At 54.1% G+C, this 15,366-nt stretch overlaps 1 protein-coding gene across 5 annotated transcripts in view; it reads right to left on the bottom strand.

Annotated features, from left to right (window-relative positions):
* Positions 1 to 899: 899 nt before the first annotated feature.
* The window catches only part of RREB1 (ras responsive element binding protein 1), a 128,621-nt gene continuing 114,154 nt past the window's right edge, over positions 900 to 15,366 (bottom strand). For 3 of the 5 annotated variants that reach the window (XM_080807203.1, XM_080807204.1, XM_080807205.1), the window contains 3 exons: positions 9,908 to 10,072; positions 4,029 to 4,862; positions 900 to 2,452 (listed from right to left, as the gene is read on the bottom strand). In XM_080807203.1, the coding sequence (XP_080663329.1) occupies positions 1,935 to 2,452; positions 4,029 to 4,862; positions 9,908 to 10,072 (1,517 nt within the window). In that variant the 3' untranslated portion in view covers positions 900 to 1,934. Of the gene's footprint in view, positions 2,453 to 4,028; positions 4,863 to 8,408; positions 8,647 to 9,907; positions 10,073 to 15,366 lie in introns of those variants that run through there. The other 2 variants (XM_080807206.1, XM_080807207.1) reach the window with 2 other exon arrangements.

Below are 15,366 nucleotides of genomic sequence, written 5' to 3'. Positions count from 1 at the left end.
AAGGGATGCGTGAACCGGTGTTTGAACTACGCAAACCACGCTGGGTGTGAAGGGATAACGGGAGATCCTTGGTGCTGATCTGTTGTCCTCTAGAGTCAGTCACACCTCGGGTTCAGGCATCCCCAGTACAGTTACAAGTCATAGATACCTCGACCTTTTTCCTTTCACATGCAAAGAGATCACAAGTAATTATCCCAAGAGAAAAACATCTTCCTTTGAAGTCTGGGCAGTTGGGATTTTGGCCCCGAGAAATGGAGAAGTTGGGAAGGAAGGAGGAAGAAACGGTGTGTGTGTGTCTGCACTGGTGAGTGGAAGTGGAGGAGGGGGAAGACTCGGGGGCCGGAAGGGACTGGGGTGCGGGGGGAGAGGGTGGCCAGGGGAGGGCAAGTGGGTCGGGCGCCCTAGAGGTCTTGGCGGAGGGGCAGGACGCTGAACGCAAGGTCAGCTACAGTAGGGAAACGTCTCTCATCACTGCTGGCAGCTCCAGTGAGGGAATTCTATGGCCCGCATGGGATGCTTGTGGAAAAAAAAAAAAAAATCCTGCCTTTTCACACCCAGGGGTTCAGGCTATTTCAGGAACACCAGAAACAGCACGTTTCGCTTCAAGCACCAACCCCACGTCACAGGAAGGTAAATGCAAATCTATTTCTCATCTTCCAATCTTGCACATGCAGTTTTATTACCAGTAGTAGTAGAAGTACTTCCTCGCTTTGCAAACGACAGTAGCACAGGCGGGTAAGGCTTCGGCCCGGTTTGGCAGGGAGACCGGGGAGGGACGGGTCTCCTTGCTGCCTGGCTTCCTCGGAAGCCCCGGGCGTGGGCCCCCTCGCTCTCCCCCCTCTGAGCTGCTCTCCGGCCAGCCCGTGCAGGAGGACCGCTCCCGGCCCCCGCTGGATTCTGCAGTCACGGAAGAAAGGCTTGTCTAAGTACAGTAGAAGAGCTACCACCCGGGGGGTGGGGGGCCAAGGAAAGCTGCGGGCAGATGCCCACACGGGGACCCAGGGGCAGCCCAGGTCTCCCCGGACAAATATTGCCCATTTGTTTCTGCTGACTGCAGAGACCAGCAAACTGATGAAATAATAATAATAATAATAATAATATTAATAATACATATACCAAACATGGGGGAAATCAGATACAGGACATCTGTGCACGTTCTCCATAGGTTAAAGTTGCCAGCGTAACTCTCCTCTGGAAGTTAAGAACGGAGGTCTTGAAACTTGAACAGTAATACCATGTCTAACGCTGAAAACACGTACAAGGTTGAAGCTAGAATCTTCCCCGGTTTTGGCTGGCGCCCAACTGGAAACCTTCATCAACCACATCCCGCCATACGGAGGCCCAAATTACAGCTCCACCATGTAGCAAACAGAACGAGAAAAAGGTCTATTTGAGGAAAAAAGAACATCTTATCCATATATCCTCTGGCAATTTACATGAAATTCACATCATCTTCTTCCAGTTATTGGTTATGGGTATCCAAGGACAAATTTTTTTTTCTTCTGTTTCCAGCTCACAGAACGTACGTTACTATCACAGATTTGCAAGAACAAGCTCACACACACCAATACAGAAGGTAATGTTAATGCTTAAATGAAAAGGTCCTCTCCAAAGAATTCATTAAAATATATGCTTTGTTTGTTTCAAAAAGTCATTTTGGGGAAACACAACGCCCAGGCTGACACTGAAGGACTGGTGAGTACTTAAGGCACCGGAAGTGTGCGTGCGGAGTCTCCTGCACGGAGGTGTAAGGCTATGGCACTGGGCAAGACGGCCCGCTTCTGCTCGTCCGTCTCTCTCTCTCTCTCTCTCTCACTCTCTCTCTCACTTCCCGACAGCTGAAGGGCACTGAGGAAACCTCATGAAATATAGATTCAGGACACTTTGCTCTGCTGGCTTTCGTCTGTGTGCTGGTGGGGGGACATGATGGGCTGTCATTCTATCCCCAGGAGTGGCGAGGCACCGTCCGCGGCCAGGATGGGGTGGGTGGGCCCCTTGCCTTGTAGCTCTGGCAGGGCCTCCACGAGGGCCGCAGGGCTCTCTGGGTCTGGGTCACCCAGAGATGCTTGCTCCTTGGGGCTGCCCCCTGGAGCGGTCTTGGGAGCACTCCTGCCAGCTTCAGCCTGGCTGGCACCCGCCGTCCGACCTGCTGCCCGCTCCTCCCTGCGGCTGGGATCCTTGGTGGCATTGGCCAGGCTCTCCTTTCGGCTCCGGGTGACAGCCACGTGGTTGCTGGCCGGTGGACCCGAGTCAGCCTCGTTTTCTGAGACAGGGTTGTTGCCGCTGTGGGTGGACTCGCTTTCACTGTCCTCCTCACCCCGCTCCTCCTTGTCGCTGTCCTTCCCATGCTGCTTGGCGTGCCTGGCTTTCTGGTGGACCCGCTGATGGCGAACCAGGCTATGCTTCAGGGTGAAGGTTCGCTCACAGGTCTGACACTTGTATGGCCTTTCTCCTGGAGCGGTGGGACAAAGAAGTGGTGTCTGTTAACAGTAAGGCCAGCAGAATCCAGTCCTCTGTGCCACATGAGAGCGGCAGCCATGTAAGCAGGCACAGGAGCAGTGGGCAGCAGGAGCCACGACCACCCCTCACCCCCTGACCCAGGGGAAACCATTCTCTTTGAACTGGAAAATAAGGCAGCAGAAATGCAAGGGGCCAACCTCAGCTTCTCTCTCCTTTCCACCTCTCCCACTAGGTGTTTTTTTTTTTTTTTTTAAAGATTTTATTTATTTGACAGAAAGAAACACAGCGAGAGAGGAAACACAAGCAGGGAAAGTGAGAGAGGAAGAAGCAGGCTTCCCACTGAGCAGGGAGCCTGATGCTGGGCTTGATCCCAGGATACTGGGATCATGACCTGAGCCGAAGGCAGACACTTTAACAACGGAGCCACCCAGGTGCCCCATCTGACTAGGTTGTTAACACACTGGTGCAGGAACCAAGGTCCCCAGAGGGAAGCCTCACGGACACCCTGACTGGCCTGAAAAGAACCTCAGGGGAGGACAGCAGCGGGGTCCCTCTTGCAGGGAGAGGGCACCACTTCTGTGGCTTGCACATGACAGCGGCACCTCCCCAGTCAAAGGCACCAGATACTCTGTGTTCTGATCTGGAGCAGCTGGGGCTTTCCCTCTTGCTCACAAATACTGGGCTGAGAGCAGCTGAGAGCACCACCTGCTAGGGGCCCAAGAATATCTCTCTGCTAGGAGCCAAGCATGGATCCCTCCAAATCCCCCCAGCGGCGGCTGGAGCAGCGAGCCGGAAGAATGTGTGCACCGTGGCTACTAGGGGAGGGGCAGGAGGAAAGCTGAGACCACCATGCAGGCCCTAGGGGCTTCTTTTTGGAGGGAGCGGGTGGAATAAGTTAAAATCTTTTGGTTGCATTAGTATATCCAGGTCTTGTTCTTTCTACCAAAACAATGGCCCCGCTTCAGGGTTTGTAGATGGAGAGCTCCAGAAGGGGCGAGGACATGCATGGAACACGGCGGCCCTGACACGCCTGTGTAGCTGCTGTTCAGTGACGTCAGACTGGCCGCCACACAGCCAGGAAAGGCAAAGGCCCTCACTGTGCGCATGGGCAGCCAAGTTTCCACCTGACCGCTGAGAACCAAGCCCCGGAGCCTCCCACATAGCACCGCTGGGCACCTGTCCCTACTGCCCGCTCCCCAGGCCACACCCCCAGTCCTTCCCAGGCGCAGCACGGCCCCCAAACGCCCAGCGCCCACGTTCTTCTAGATGCTTCTATGGGACAGGGCAACCCTCATCCCCGGTCTAGAGCTAGGAAGACGGAGGCTTGGAGGGCTGAACAAAACGCTCTCAAAACGACCACTGCTGAGGGGCCGCCCTGCCACGACCCTGCAGGGAGCTAGTGTATTCCAACCGGAAGAGAACCCCTGTGAGATTCCTAGTTCAGGTGGCTTCACGGGCCCACGCGCAGGCTGCGGCCAGGCCTCGGCCTCGCTGCTTCGGGGGAGGCGGAGCCTGCAGGCCGAGCGCCCACAAGCAAAGCGCCCCCCACCCCTGCCCCACGCCCTCACCTGTGTGGGACCTCATGTGCCGCGTCAGGTCCTGCAGGGACCAGAACCTCTTGTTGCACACGCTGCACACCTTCTTCCTCTTGTCTGCCTTGCTGGCCGCGCTTCTCGGGGAGTCTGTCTTTGGCTTCTTGTCATCGTCACTCTTCTCCGAGGACTTCTTCTCGGCCACGCTCTCCCCATCCGAGGTGCCCTCTGCCTCCTCGCCCTGCCTCTCCCCGGAGGCTTCCGATGACGACGAGGCCACCCCCTCTGCCGAGGGCTCCTCCGAGGGGTGGGCAGGCTTCTCCTCCGGCTCGGGCGCGGGGGCGGCGGCCGGGCCGGGCAGAGGGTCCTCGGCGGCCCCCGCTCCGCTGGTGCCCGGGCCATCCCCCCGGGGCTCCTCGCGGCCGTGGGCCTTCCTGTGGCGGCTCAGGGTCCCCTGGAACTTGAAGCTCTTGCCGCAGACGTCGCAGGCGTGCTTCTGGTCCTGCTGGGCGGGGCCCCCGCTGCCCGCGGCGCCCGCGTCGCCCTCGGCCAGCTTGAAGCCCATCAGCCGGCTGGCGAGGTTGAGGTCCAGGCTCTTGTTGCTCACGGTGTCTTCCTCCGGGCCGTCCGCGTCCTCGTCCCTCTCCTCCACACCGCGCTTGTCCTCGTGCTCCTGGCTCTCCCCGGCGTCCTGCTCGTCCCCCGCCCCGGGCAGTGCGGCTGGGCCCTGCGGCACCTCCTCTGCGGGGAGCTCCTCCTGGACCTGGTTGGGCGCAGGGGCTCCCTCGGCCGCAGACTGCTCTTTCTCGCGGGAGGTGAGGTCCAGCACTTCGCCGCCCGCTGCTGGTGTCTCTGCGTCCGACTGGCTATCTGCGGGAGCGAGCACAGGGGCACAGGCTGAGGCCCGACGCCACCCAATACACCCTTCCAAGAGCCCCATCGGGACTCTCAGCTGGACTCGGCCCCAAACCTGTATGTCAACCCCAACAAGGATGCCTCTTCCCCCCAGTCCTTGTTCCCACTCATCCCTGGAAGGTCGTGGTGAGCTTGGGTCTCATTTACAAAAGGCAAAAGGAACCGGCACATACACGTGTTGGGGTCGAGAGACCAGCTGTTCTCAGAGCTCTGCCCCCCCCTTCTCCCCCCTCCTGGTAGCAGTGCCCAGAGCCCTCCACTGCCACACACAGGGATGCTCAGGCCCCAGGAAGGTGTGAGCGACTCAGGGCAGCACAGACAGAAGGACCTGCGAGAGAGGAGAGCTGGTGCATTGGAGAGGCTCGCAGCACTAGGGAAATTGAGGAAGCGGAGCTGTCAAAGTTATTTTTCCAGTGCAGAGAGATCATACAAACATGCAACATACATAGGCCCACTCCCGGAACACAGTACCTGATGAGTGTCTCACAGAATCTGGCCCAAAGCACGGATTCTGTGCAATGGTACAGGCGCTCTTGCCTGCCGGCTAATTCCCAGGCAGAGTTCCGAGGCAGAAAAGGAGCTGCGTGTACACCTGTGGGCCTCCCTCACTCTCGTGAGCACCCCACACAGGGAGGGGAAACCTCTCCTAGCTCTTCATTTGCTTCTACCTGTCCACCCTCCACAGCAAAACCAAATGCGGAAAGTCTGCCAGTTTTTAATGACCTTAAGGGATGGCACTGTGGCAGCACCCATGACGCCGGACGGACGACAGAATTTATCGGAAGCACCATCTTCTCTTCACTCAGGTTGAATGAGGTCTTAACGGCTTCTTCATTACGTGCTAAGGCCCTGAGCTGTCTGCTGAGAACTACTATTTAATTATCGAGCCAATGCCCAACTTACTACTGCAGGGATCAGAAATTCTTCCCACAATTGGGCTGGCAAAACCCATGGTTTCGTGGCACTTAGGTTGGATGTACCTCCCTCCTTGTGCGGATCTCTGATTACAGTGCCCGAGCCAGCGGATCCCGGCACCTAAGCGGCCCCTCACATAAGTGATCAGACATGTCACCATGTCCACATGTGCCCATTGAGTCACCTGACCGATTCTTTGCCATCAAGACGGTCCTGTGGCTGGGGGTGAAGGAGCCGGCCCTCCCGTGGCCATGGCCACACCTGTCTGGCACTTTTGGCTTATCCATAACCATCTACACTTCCATGTGTCAATAAATGATTTTTATAAATTATCCAAAAATTTAAAGAAGACTCCTGAGATATACACACCAAAGTCTACGCTTTATTCTACAAAAAAACTAATAGGGAGCATCTATTAAATGAATTTTGGTATAAAGTCTATTTTTTAAAAAAAAGGATAGAATGCTCAGTTTCTTAAAAGAAAAATCTTGATCTCTGGTTACTTCCTATTTGTCCCAGTATATTCTAGACTCTTTCTCTTCTTTATTTCTTTTCACCAAAGAACATGGGTTTTCAAGTTCACCACAGCAGAACATGTTTAAGGTGATCTTTAAAAAAATCGTGATGAATTCTGAAACTAAACCCAAATACGCTAATATCAGATTGTTCTCACATTCGGTTCCCTCCTTAGCGTGGATAACGGAGAGCTCACCCTAAATCCAGTAAAAGGCCAGCTCACTTCCTCTGGTGAACAAAAGAGGGCTTCGCTGTGCTCTACCAAACTTCCACTAGGGGGAGACTTTTAACAGGGCAGCCGGCACCCTTGAAGTTCTAGCAATTCCAACTGATTTTTATTAAGGGAATCTTGGCAACCGTAGACTTAGCCTCTTCTCCTTTCATGAATATCCAGCTTCTAACGCCAGGTCCTACTTCAATCCCCACCTTCTTCAACCGCCTACACCTTCAAATGCAGGTAGCAGAACAGATGGCTTTTCTGAGCAATGCCACCTACCTTAACTGGTAATCTGTCCCACGCCCTCCCCTCATTTGTGATGCTACACCTAAGAAAAACTGTGTGAGGAGGCAGGAATCCCGCGTGCACCAGTAGGTAGTAAACCCACCGCTGCTCCTATGGGGCAAGTGGAGACTCTCAGGTCAGCTTGACAAAGAACTATCTGTTGCTTCCTAGCAGTTCCAAGTTCCTCAGCTGATGTGACCAACTACCAATCTAAACACCCAATCGGCCGGGCCAGGGGCACAGCTGTTGAGGAAGCTACTGTCTGTGTTTGGCCTCCCCAGAAGCATTTCCTGTGCGCGAGGGCACGTGGGCTCCTGGCTGGTAAGGCCAGCCACCCTTAAGGAGCAATATAAAAACGTCCACGCTGGGGCACCTGGGTGGCTCAGTGGGTTGAGCCTCTGCCTTCAGCTCAGGTTGTGATCTCAGGGTCCTGGGATCGAGCCCCGCATCGGGCTCTCTGCTCGGTGGAGAGCCTACTTCCCCTCTCTCTCTGCCTGCCTCTCTGCCTAATTGTGATCTCTCTCTCCCTGTCAAATAAAACAAAATCTAAAAAAAAAAAAAGTTCACGTTTCTGCTGACCTAGAAAGTCAAGTGCAGGCGCCCACAGATATGAAGGCTCTCACAGGCATCACCTGAAGAACCACAAGGACCCCCAAAGGCCAAGTGGGCCAGGGAACCTCTCTGCCCACGAGAAAGTGAACAGAGAGCTTTAGTTCAAGGACCAATGTGCCCCTTTAAGCCAGAGCTGCCTCTTCATAGCACTGCTGGCATTCCTCAGGGTGGAGGGGGGGAATCCAGGGTATATTTTCTTTAAAGAACTTACATGATTAAAAAAGTCAGACTTCCATTATAAAACATGTCTAGGGACTTGAAGCTAGGCATCTAAACCTAAAATACCCCTCAAGAACTTCCTTGGTCATTTCCTGCCCCCCCCTTTTTTTTAATGGTCTTCCTCTAAAGCCTCACTTTTAACTTCATGGGAGGGAGCCCTGAAAGCAAGCTTCACCCCATACCCCTGCCATGCTCACTTGGGTGTGCAACTCTCCTTGAAATCACTGAACCCCACCTCCCTGACCTCTTTGTCCCCCGCTTTCTTACTATGTATGGATTGTGACCACAACGAAACCAAACATTTATTTTCTCTTCGCTGGTTTCACATTACAGCTTTCAGTGAATTTTCTTTTTCCAGAGGCTTTGTCCCTTAAAGAAACCCTATATAACGTCCAGGACCAGGCAGAGGTGGGGCTCTGATGGGATTTGGCAAAACAGAACTCATGTGACTGCAAATTTAAAAAACAAATACACCCACAATGTAAAATTTGGTGAATTGAAGCTAAGATGTATGTTCTGATTAGCTTTTTGTGTCTGCAGGCTCCCACAGCTGCCCGCACCCCCAGATGTCGGCAGGAGGCCGGGGTTCCGGGCTCTTCCGTAGGCTCAAGAAGCTGAATGCAAAATGTGCATTCAGCACTTGGTTCTTACTTGCTGGGCACCCTGGGAAACTAAGGGTGCCCCCTTGCAGTTATGCCCCTCAGTTATCCACTGCTTTCTCTCTTTTGGGACCACTATGGGTAGAATCACAAAGCTGCTTCTTAAACCAGGCTTCAAGAAAGTGTTTGGAGCTACCAGGTGACAACAGCAGCCAGCTGTTAAACATTAAGAGTGATCGTCTGCAGCAAATTCGAGTTCCGCAAGCATCGCCGTGGGTTTCCTGGCCATGGAACAGCTGATCTCCGGCTCACGGGGCTCCAAGGTTCCGTATCTTTCTTTACCCAAAGATCCCGGCCAATTATGTAGAAATGGAAGCTGGGGGGGAGGAAGTGGCAAACTGGCTTACATTTTTACACCCTGAGAGGGTTTGATCTTAACCAAAGGGCCTGGCAGTTCAGGGACTGGCTTGTTTCACAAGGGCCTGGGGGAAGCCACGGGGGAAAAGCAGAGGGTCTGGAATCAGTTGCTCTTCCTGGAAATGCCACCCATTCAGATGTGTCCCTCTCCCCCTGGAACTCAGATAAGGACAGGGGGAGGGGAGAAATGAGGGGGCCCCCGGACAACACAGCTCCCCACCCCCACCCACATCTGAGGGAGAGAAGCGCAGGATACAATCATACCCCTGGACAAACGCCTCTGGGGAGACTCACTCTGGCTTCGAGAAATGGGGAAATGTCAAGCTTTTGAGATCTGCAGAACTGAATCCATACCTACTAACCCACAGCCAGCTAACTAGTCATGTATACAGGTAACCCACAGCAGCCGATTTTCTGATCTGTTTGGGGGGGTGGGAGACGCAGAACCCTAGCACTTGGAGATGCCGGAATGTACTGAATAGAGGACAGGAGTGAATACAGAAGCTGTAAGGAAAAAAAAAAAAAAAGGTGCCAGGAGACGCATTGAGCAGCCGTTAATTGCTCTGTAGGGGCTGGAGGAAGGAAGCACATATCAGCACACGAGAATAATACCCGGATTCAGGTCAAGCAGAGATGTGATTAAAGAAAGGACATGCAGAGTGCTTTTTCAAACAAGACAAAGTTTTTTACTGGGAGGAGAGTTACTGAAGAGAAAAACACCCCCTCCCCACACGCCCCTCCCCTGCGAAGGGCTGGCATCACTACTTCCTGGAACACCCTGACAGCAGCAGGAGCCCGTCCCCCACTCTGTAGGATGCGGCAGAGACTGGGCTTTGAGGAAACAACACCCAAAGCCAGTAGGGTTTCATATCCTTTTTAAAGTCGATCCTACCGAGAGCTAGAACTGCACCCCCAAGCTGAGCTCCCACCTCCGGAGGGGCCCCACAGCAGGAACAGGGGGGTCTGCTGGGAGGGCCACAGATCTTCCCTAGCGGCCCAGGAAAGCGATCTGGGGCATGTGGATGTTTCCCCAGGCCCCCGCCTACTGCCTGCTCCCAGTCCTCGGCGGGGCTGCCGCTGGGGACCGCCTGCCGAGTCCTACAGAGAAATGGGAAAGGCAGCCCCCCATGCTTGCACGGCCGGGGCTCGCTACCACGTTGCCAGAGCTCTGGGAGCTGCCCTCCTCTGTCCCTCTCCTCTCCGTCACCCGGAAGCACTACCTGTGCTATCATGGGGTCCAACATCACTCTCTTTTGACTGGGGGATAAGCCCGTTTCTTCTCAGGGAACAGTTGGTAACTCCGTGTTTGCGCAACTGGTGGCGTTCACAGTTAGATTTGGTAGAAAAGAAGGCATCGCATTTTTGACAAGGGAAGGGTTTCTGACCTGAAGCAGGAAAAAAAATATATATTTATCTGGCTTTCTACTGCAACGAAAAAAATCGCTTTCCATTCATTCTCCTGGGATAACTGGCATTTGTTCCCCATCCCCATTCCACCCTTCCTTTCAACACGCGCGCGCACACACACACACATACACACACACACTCTTAAAAAAAAAAAAAAACCACTGGTAATAGCAACAGCTCAAGTGGTATCTTCCCTTATCCTGAATGAAGTGGAATGAAGGTTTTGTCTTCAAAATGCTAAACATTAACAACGAAACCAAGACGTTTAAAACAACAGTCTTACCATTAAAAATCTTAATAACAGTAACAAGCAAAAAAGAGAGAGGAGAGGGATTTGAGAGAAAAGCAAGGAAACACCTCTGATCTGTCACAAAGAGAAGCCACCTCTCGGTAATTTCTGGCATGGCAAGGACTTCTGACGCTGGGAACTTCAACTGGTGTCTGGAAGCCCAGGATGTCCCTGGGAGCCATTCCCCTCTCCCTGGCCCAGGAGGATGTGGCCTGCCTGCAGTGGCCCCAAAGCAGGGAAATGTGCTTTCCTGTCTGCCTTGCTGACACAGTCCTACGGGGACCTCTGCCCGAGCTCACTGCAGTCCCGGTGGATAAGATGGAGGAGGCCTGCTCCTTCCATTACAGGATCCTTGTGACCTACACAGGACCGAGTCTGTGTTAGATGAGGTGCTCCCAGCCACACAACTGCCTGCAGAGACGTGGCTGAGCAGGGCCTAGGTTCAGCCCTACTCCACCATGGGGCAACTCCTGAGAGAGGGGTTCTCTGCTCTGCCCTGCCTGTCTTAACCTTCCATTTTGATTCCTTTTGTACTGTACAGACAATACGTCAAAACACAGACCCGGCTCCTCTGTAGCTTGTCCTGTGTTTGTGTGGCTGGAGGTGCAGGGAAAGCCGGGGCGAGGAGGGAGGGAGGAGGTGAAGGGCTGGGGGGGGGGGGCAAGGGAAGGGATGGGGTGCGCCAAAGTTCTGGAGAGAGAAGGCGGCAGTAAATCATTTACCCTATCACTGGATTCTTCTGTTTTCCCCAAGTGCTAAGGTCCCAGTTTCTGGTCTTACAGGGAACAGGCTTTGTGTACTAACAAACACGGCGTCCCAGCTGCAGCCCGGCCCGCGAGCCTCGTAACCTTGAGACAGCCACACGCAAACGCACGTGTCATGACCTGGCAGCAAAGTCAACCTGCACAACCCCCTGGGAACACCAATCACAGGGGCCCTTCAGCTTCCGGGGGACGACCCATGGGTGCCCATCTCGTGCAGGTGACCAGCGCGGCACACACCGCGAGCGGACTGCCTGGGCCAGGGGCGGGGCCTTATCAGCACAAGGGGGAGGAAGAAAGGAGCACCGCGCACCACACAACTCCAGGGGGCGCCATTTACACGGAGCACGCTGGTGTGCAGCCCAGCACCGCCGGCATCCCTGGCCCGCGGAGTTCCGTCATCAGGAGCCGTCAAAGAGGGGGGCCATGGGGCCATCCCTTCCCTCCCGAGCAGCAAGACGCTTTTGGGTGAGGCTTTGAAATCACCCGTGGAACCTTTTACAAACACAGATGCCTGGACCAGCAAAGCCCATGGAAGGAAACACCCAGAAGCCTGGCACTTGTACTCCGAAGGACTCCACAGGGGACCTACAGGAGCAAGTGGAGAACCCACTGACAGACTGCTTTCAAGTTGCCCTCCACGAAGCTCAGGGAGTGTTTTCTACTGAGTCTCAGAAACGACATTTGGGGGGAAAAAAAAAGTCACGCTTTTGGATGAAGACTGGTTGTGTTTTGGGTTTTGTTTTTTTTTTTCAGTGTACACTTCAAATTATTCTTGCTTTTCACTAAAAATTAAACATAACCTTTCATAATTATTTGGTCTTTATTTTAAGTATGAAAAAATAACACCTTATCATCCAAGATCCAGTATCGTAGCTTCTGAGTCAGGCCAGACTGAGAGGGAGACCCAGCTGGGAGTGAAACCAGTCAGAAGCCGGGATGCTAAGGAACTGGAGAATTCTTGATTTTAAATAAAACCACTGGTTCCATGCTCCTTCCCACTGCACGGTGCGCTCTGTGATTTTACAGCTGGGTTCGGACAGCCTGGCTCATGCCCCGCGATGAAGATTCAGATTCTTGTGCTTCATTCAGACAACGACCCAATAATATCAGAAGAGTTCTCAAAGTGACAACTAATAGGAACCCCTTAAATTCCCCTCTCACTGCAAAAGCCTGACACTTACGCACTCATTCACTTGTTTCTTTTCACTGATGTATGACTGACATACAAGTCTCACATTTTAAAGAGCGGTGTGCTCTCTGGAGCGCGGGCACAGAGAAAACACGAGCCCTTCCAGTGTTTTTTAATCGGACAGGTTTCCCCAAAAGGTGGGGACTGGTAATCTACATGGAAAGTATCATACAATTCATTTATTTGGGTAACCGCCACAGGTCATGCTCTGGCAAGGGTATTTCTAAATGTACCTGTAGCCACAGAGTGTCCTTTGCACCAAAGACCTACGGCCGCCCCTCCACCTCCAACAGGAGCTGTGAAAACCATCAGCTGGCCAGTTTCCCTCCCAGAGAGCAGGCAGGAGGAGAGACAAACCCTGTACTATGTGATACTGTCTGGCAGGCACTGGGGCCACCGGGAGCAGAAGAATGAACAGCGAGAGGAAGCGTGACCACTCGGCTTCCCATCCGCGGACATCTTTCCGTGGCCTCCACCGTCGCGGGGATGGCTTCTCACTAGCTGGCTGGGCAAAGATGGCCAAGGCCGTCCCTCCAGGAAGTCCGAAGTAGCCAAACAGCACTGGCATCCAGAACACTTTCCACACGAAGGTCTGCACACTTGGATGCCGGCTGCCTATGTGCCACGGGGTGGGGGGCAGGACAGGTGCAGAGGACCTCAGACTAGCAAAGAAGAGGCACTAAAACCAAGCGGGAGAATCCCAAGATGTCAGAGCTGGGGGCGGGAGAGGTGGGAGGCTCAGCCATCCCAGGGTCTGGAGCCCTTCACTTTAGGAGAAAAGGGAGTAAAGGAGGAGGAAGGTGAAGAGGAACGGAAACGGGTTGACTGCATTTTCTGTCTTCTCTTGGCCTGGGCCCTAAACGAGGGAGCGGGGGAAGGGAGGGACAGCAGACTGTCCTCTCCCCAAGGGCAACCCTGTTCAGGCAGAGGAGCCAAGGAACCAGGAACCATCCTTGCTCACTAGGACACAGGCCAGGAGGAGAGCGCAATGAGGGAGCTCAGCCATGCAGAGAGAGCTCACCACGGGCGATGAAATAGGATGGCAGATGCCGGCTTCCTCCCGAGACATGATCCCAAGAACCTGAGCCATGGGCCCCTGGGCCGCAGCAACCCCACTGGTCTCCCCAGAGCTGCCTGTCTAGGAGACAACATATGGATGTTACGATCCTTCTGTGCATCCGCTATGAGGTCAGGAGGAAGCGGACTCTCGAGACACAGACGCCGCTTGCCTAACAGTGATCTAAACCCAGACACTGCTCGAAGCTTCGGGCTGGAGCACAGCTAGAGTTGAGCACTATCCCCACCCCCTGCCAAAAAAAAAAAAAAACGAAAAGAAAGAGAAAAAGAAAAAGGCCTTTTTCCTGTAAAATGCTTTTTGTTTACAGGGCCGTTTCAGAAGCTTGTTTAACTCCCAGGCGCGTAACACGTGGGCCTCCGGGCTTATTCCAAGGTTTCTGGAAGGAACGTGTCCCAGCCAGCCAGGGAACCAAGCACAGCTAGGGGATTCTTCAGCAGCAGAGCATCTACCAGGAAAACACCAGTATGGGGGAAGCGTGGGCGGGTCAGACGGTTCCCAGGCTGCCTCCAGCCGTGACACTCGAGGATGGAAACTTTCTAACACAGCACCAGGCACAGCCAAGCGCTCTATAAAATTATTTAATGGAGGTGATGCTGAGGCTGTCCCAGGAAGCTGAAGCAGGACGACAGCAAAGGCAGTTCACGAGGCCCAGGGGGCGCCAGCTGAGACAGCATCTATGCGTGCAGCTAGTACCATCCCGAGGCCACAATCAGGGCTGACTGCTAGGATTTGGGGCTGTATCTATGCTCATCTTCTCTCCAACCCCCCGCCAGCCTTCTGCACTGGACCATGTCAGGACAGGTCGTGAGAGCAGGAGACACATGCCCTCTGCACCCGCTAGCAGAAAGCAGCAGCCATGCACCCCGACCGTGGGGCAGCTGCAGGGAACGTGACCCTGGCTTTGAACTCGGGCTCAACCAACTTGTGACCCAGCGCAGGACTACAGGCTGTTACTCAGTGCCACCCAGCCTTCATCTCCTTGCTTTAAGACGTGGACAACATCGCCTTCATGGGACAGTCATGAAGACTAGCTCTGGAAGGTCTCTCTACCAACCCTGAGTGCTCCCCTCAAGTCAAAGCCAGAAACCCACAGCAGGAGGACATGGGAATGAGAACAGGTTGGACAGGGGGTCACGGACGGGCCTGCCACCAAGGGCCCAGGAACTGCTTAGGGAGAAGCGGCAGAACGCGCTGACGTTTATGCCCACCCCAACCTACTCCATCTTAACAAACCTCCCACGTTCCTTGCCTGCTTTCAGAAGCTACGAGACTTTAAACGCATTCAAAAGCCAGGCGACTGAAATGACTGCATTCACAAGTGGGAACTTCCAGCAGACACATGCAAGACGTGGACACAACTCTGGGAAGGAAATGCCAGGTGCTCCGGTCCTCCTAGGGAGACTGGTGGTTTGCTGGGAGGACAAAGTCCAGGAGTAGACGGCCTCACCCACGGACAATGTGCACGCTTTCTGCTAAGCACAGGAATCCCAGCTGCGGGGAGGGCGTGCAGAGGTTGGGCATGGCAAGAGCCAAATGCCCCGTCAGACTGAGCCATCTGCTTTCTGAAAAGTGGTAACACGATTACTCACTTCTCCAAAGGCTCTACAGGTGACAAACAAGGCCCCCCCAGAAAGGGCAGCAAGAGCCCGGTGTGGGGCACCGCCTGTTGACGACGCATTTTCTTTTCTGAACTGCTTCCTTCGGAGAACTGTGACTTGACTTTGTCAGGCTTACAGGGTTTCAAAGGAAAAGGACAGTCTGAAAATGCAGCATATACTTCCCAAATCTAGAATTCCGTTCAAGAGTGGAGCCTTTGTGGACAGGCACTTCTGGCTTGCGGCCACCAGAGTCCTGGATTCGAGGCCCCACCAGACCAGAGAGACCCCCGCCCCTACTTGCTCTCCCCTCCCCATTTCTCAGGGACTGCTCGGCTACCTCCCTCTCTCAACAGC

This window comes from Martes martes, assembly GCF_963455335.1.
Source record: "Martes martes genome assembly, chromosome: 6".
Taxonomy (NCBI): domain Eukaryota; kingdom Metazoa; phylum Chordata; class Mammalia; order Carnivora; family Mustelidae; genus Martes; species Martes martes.
This window is presented reverse-complemented; position numbering and strand designations above follow the sequence as displayed.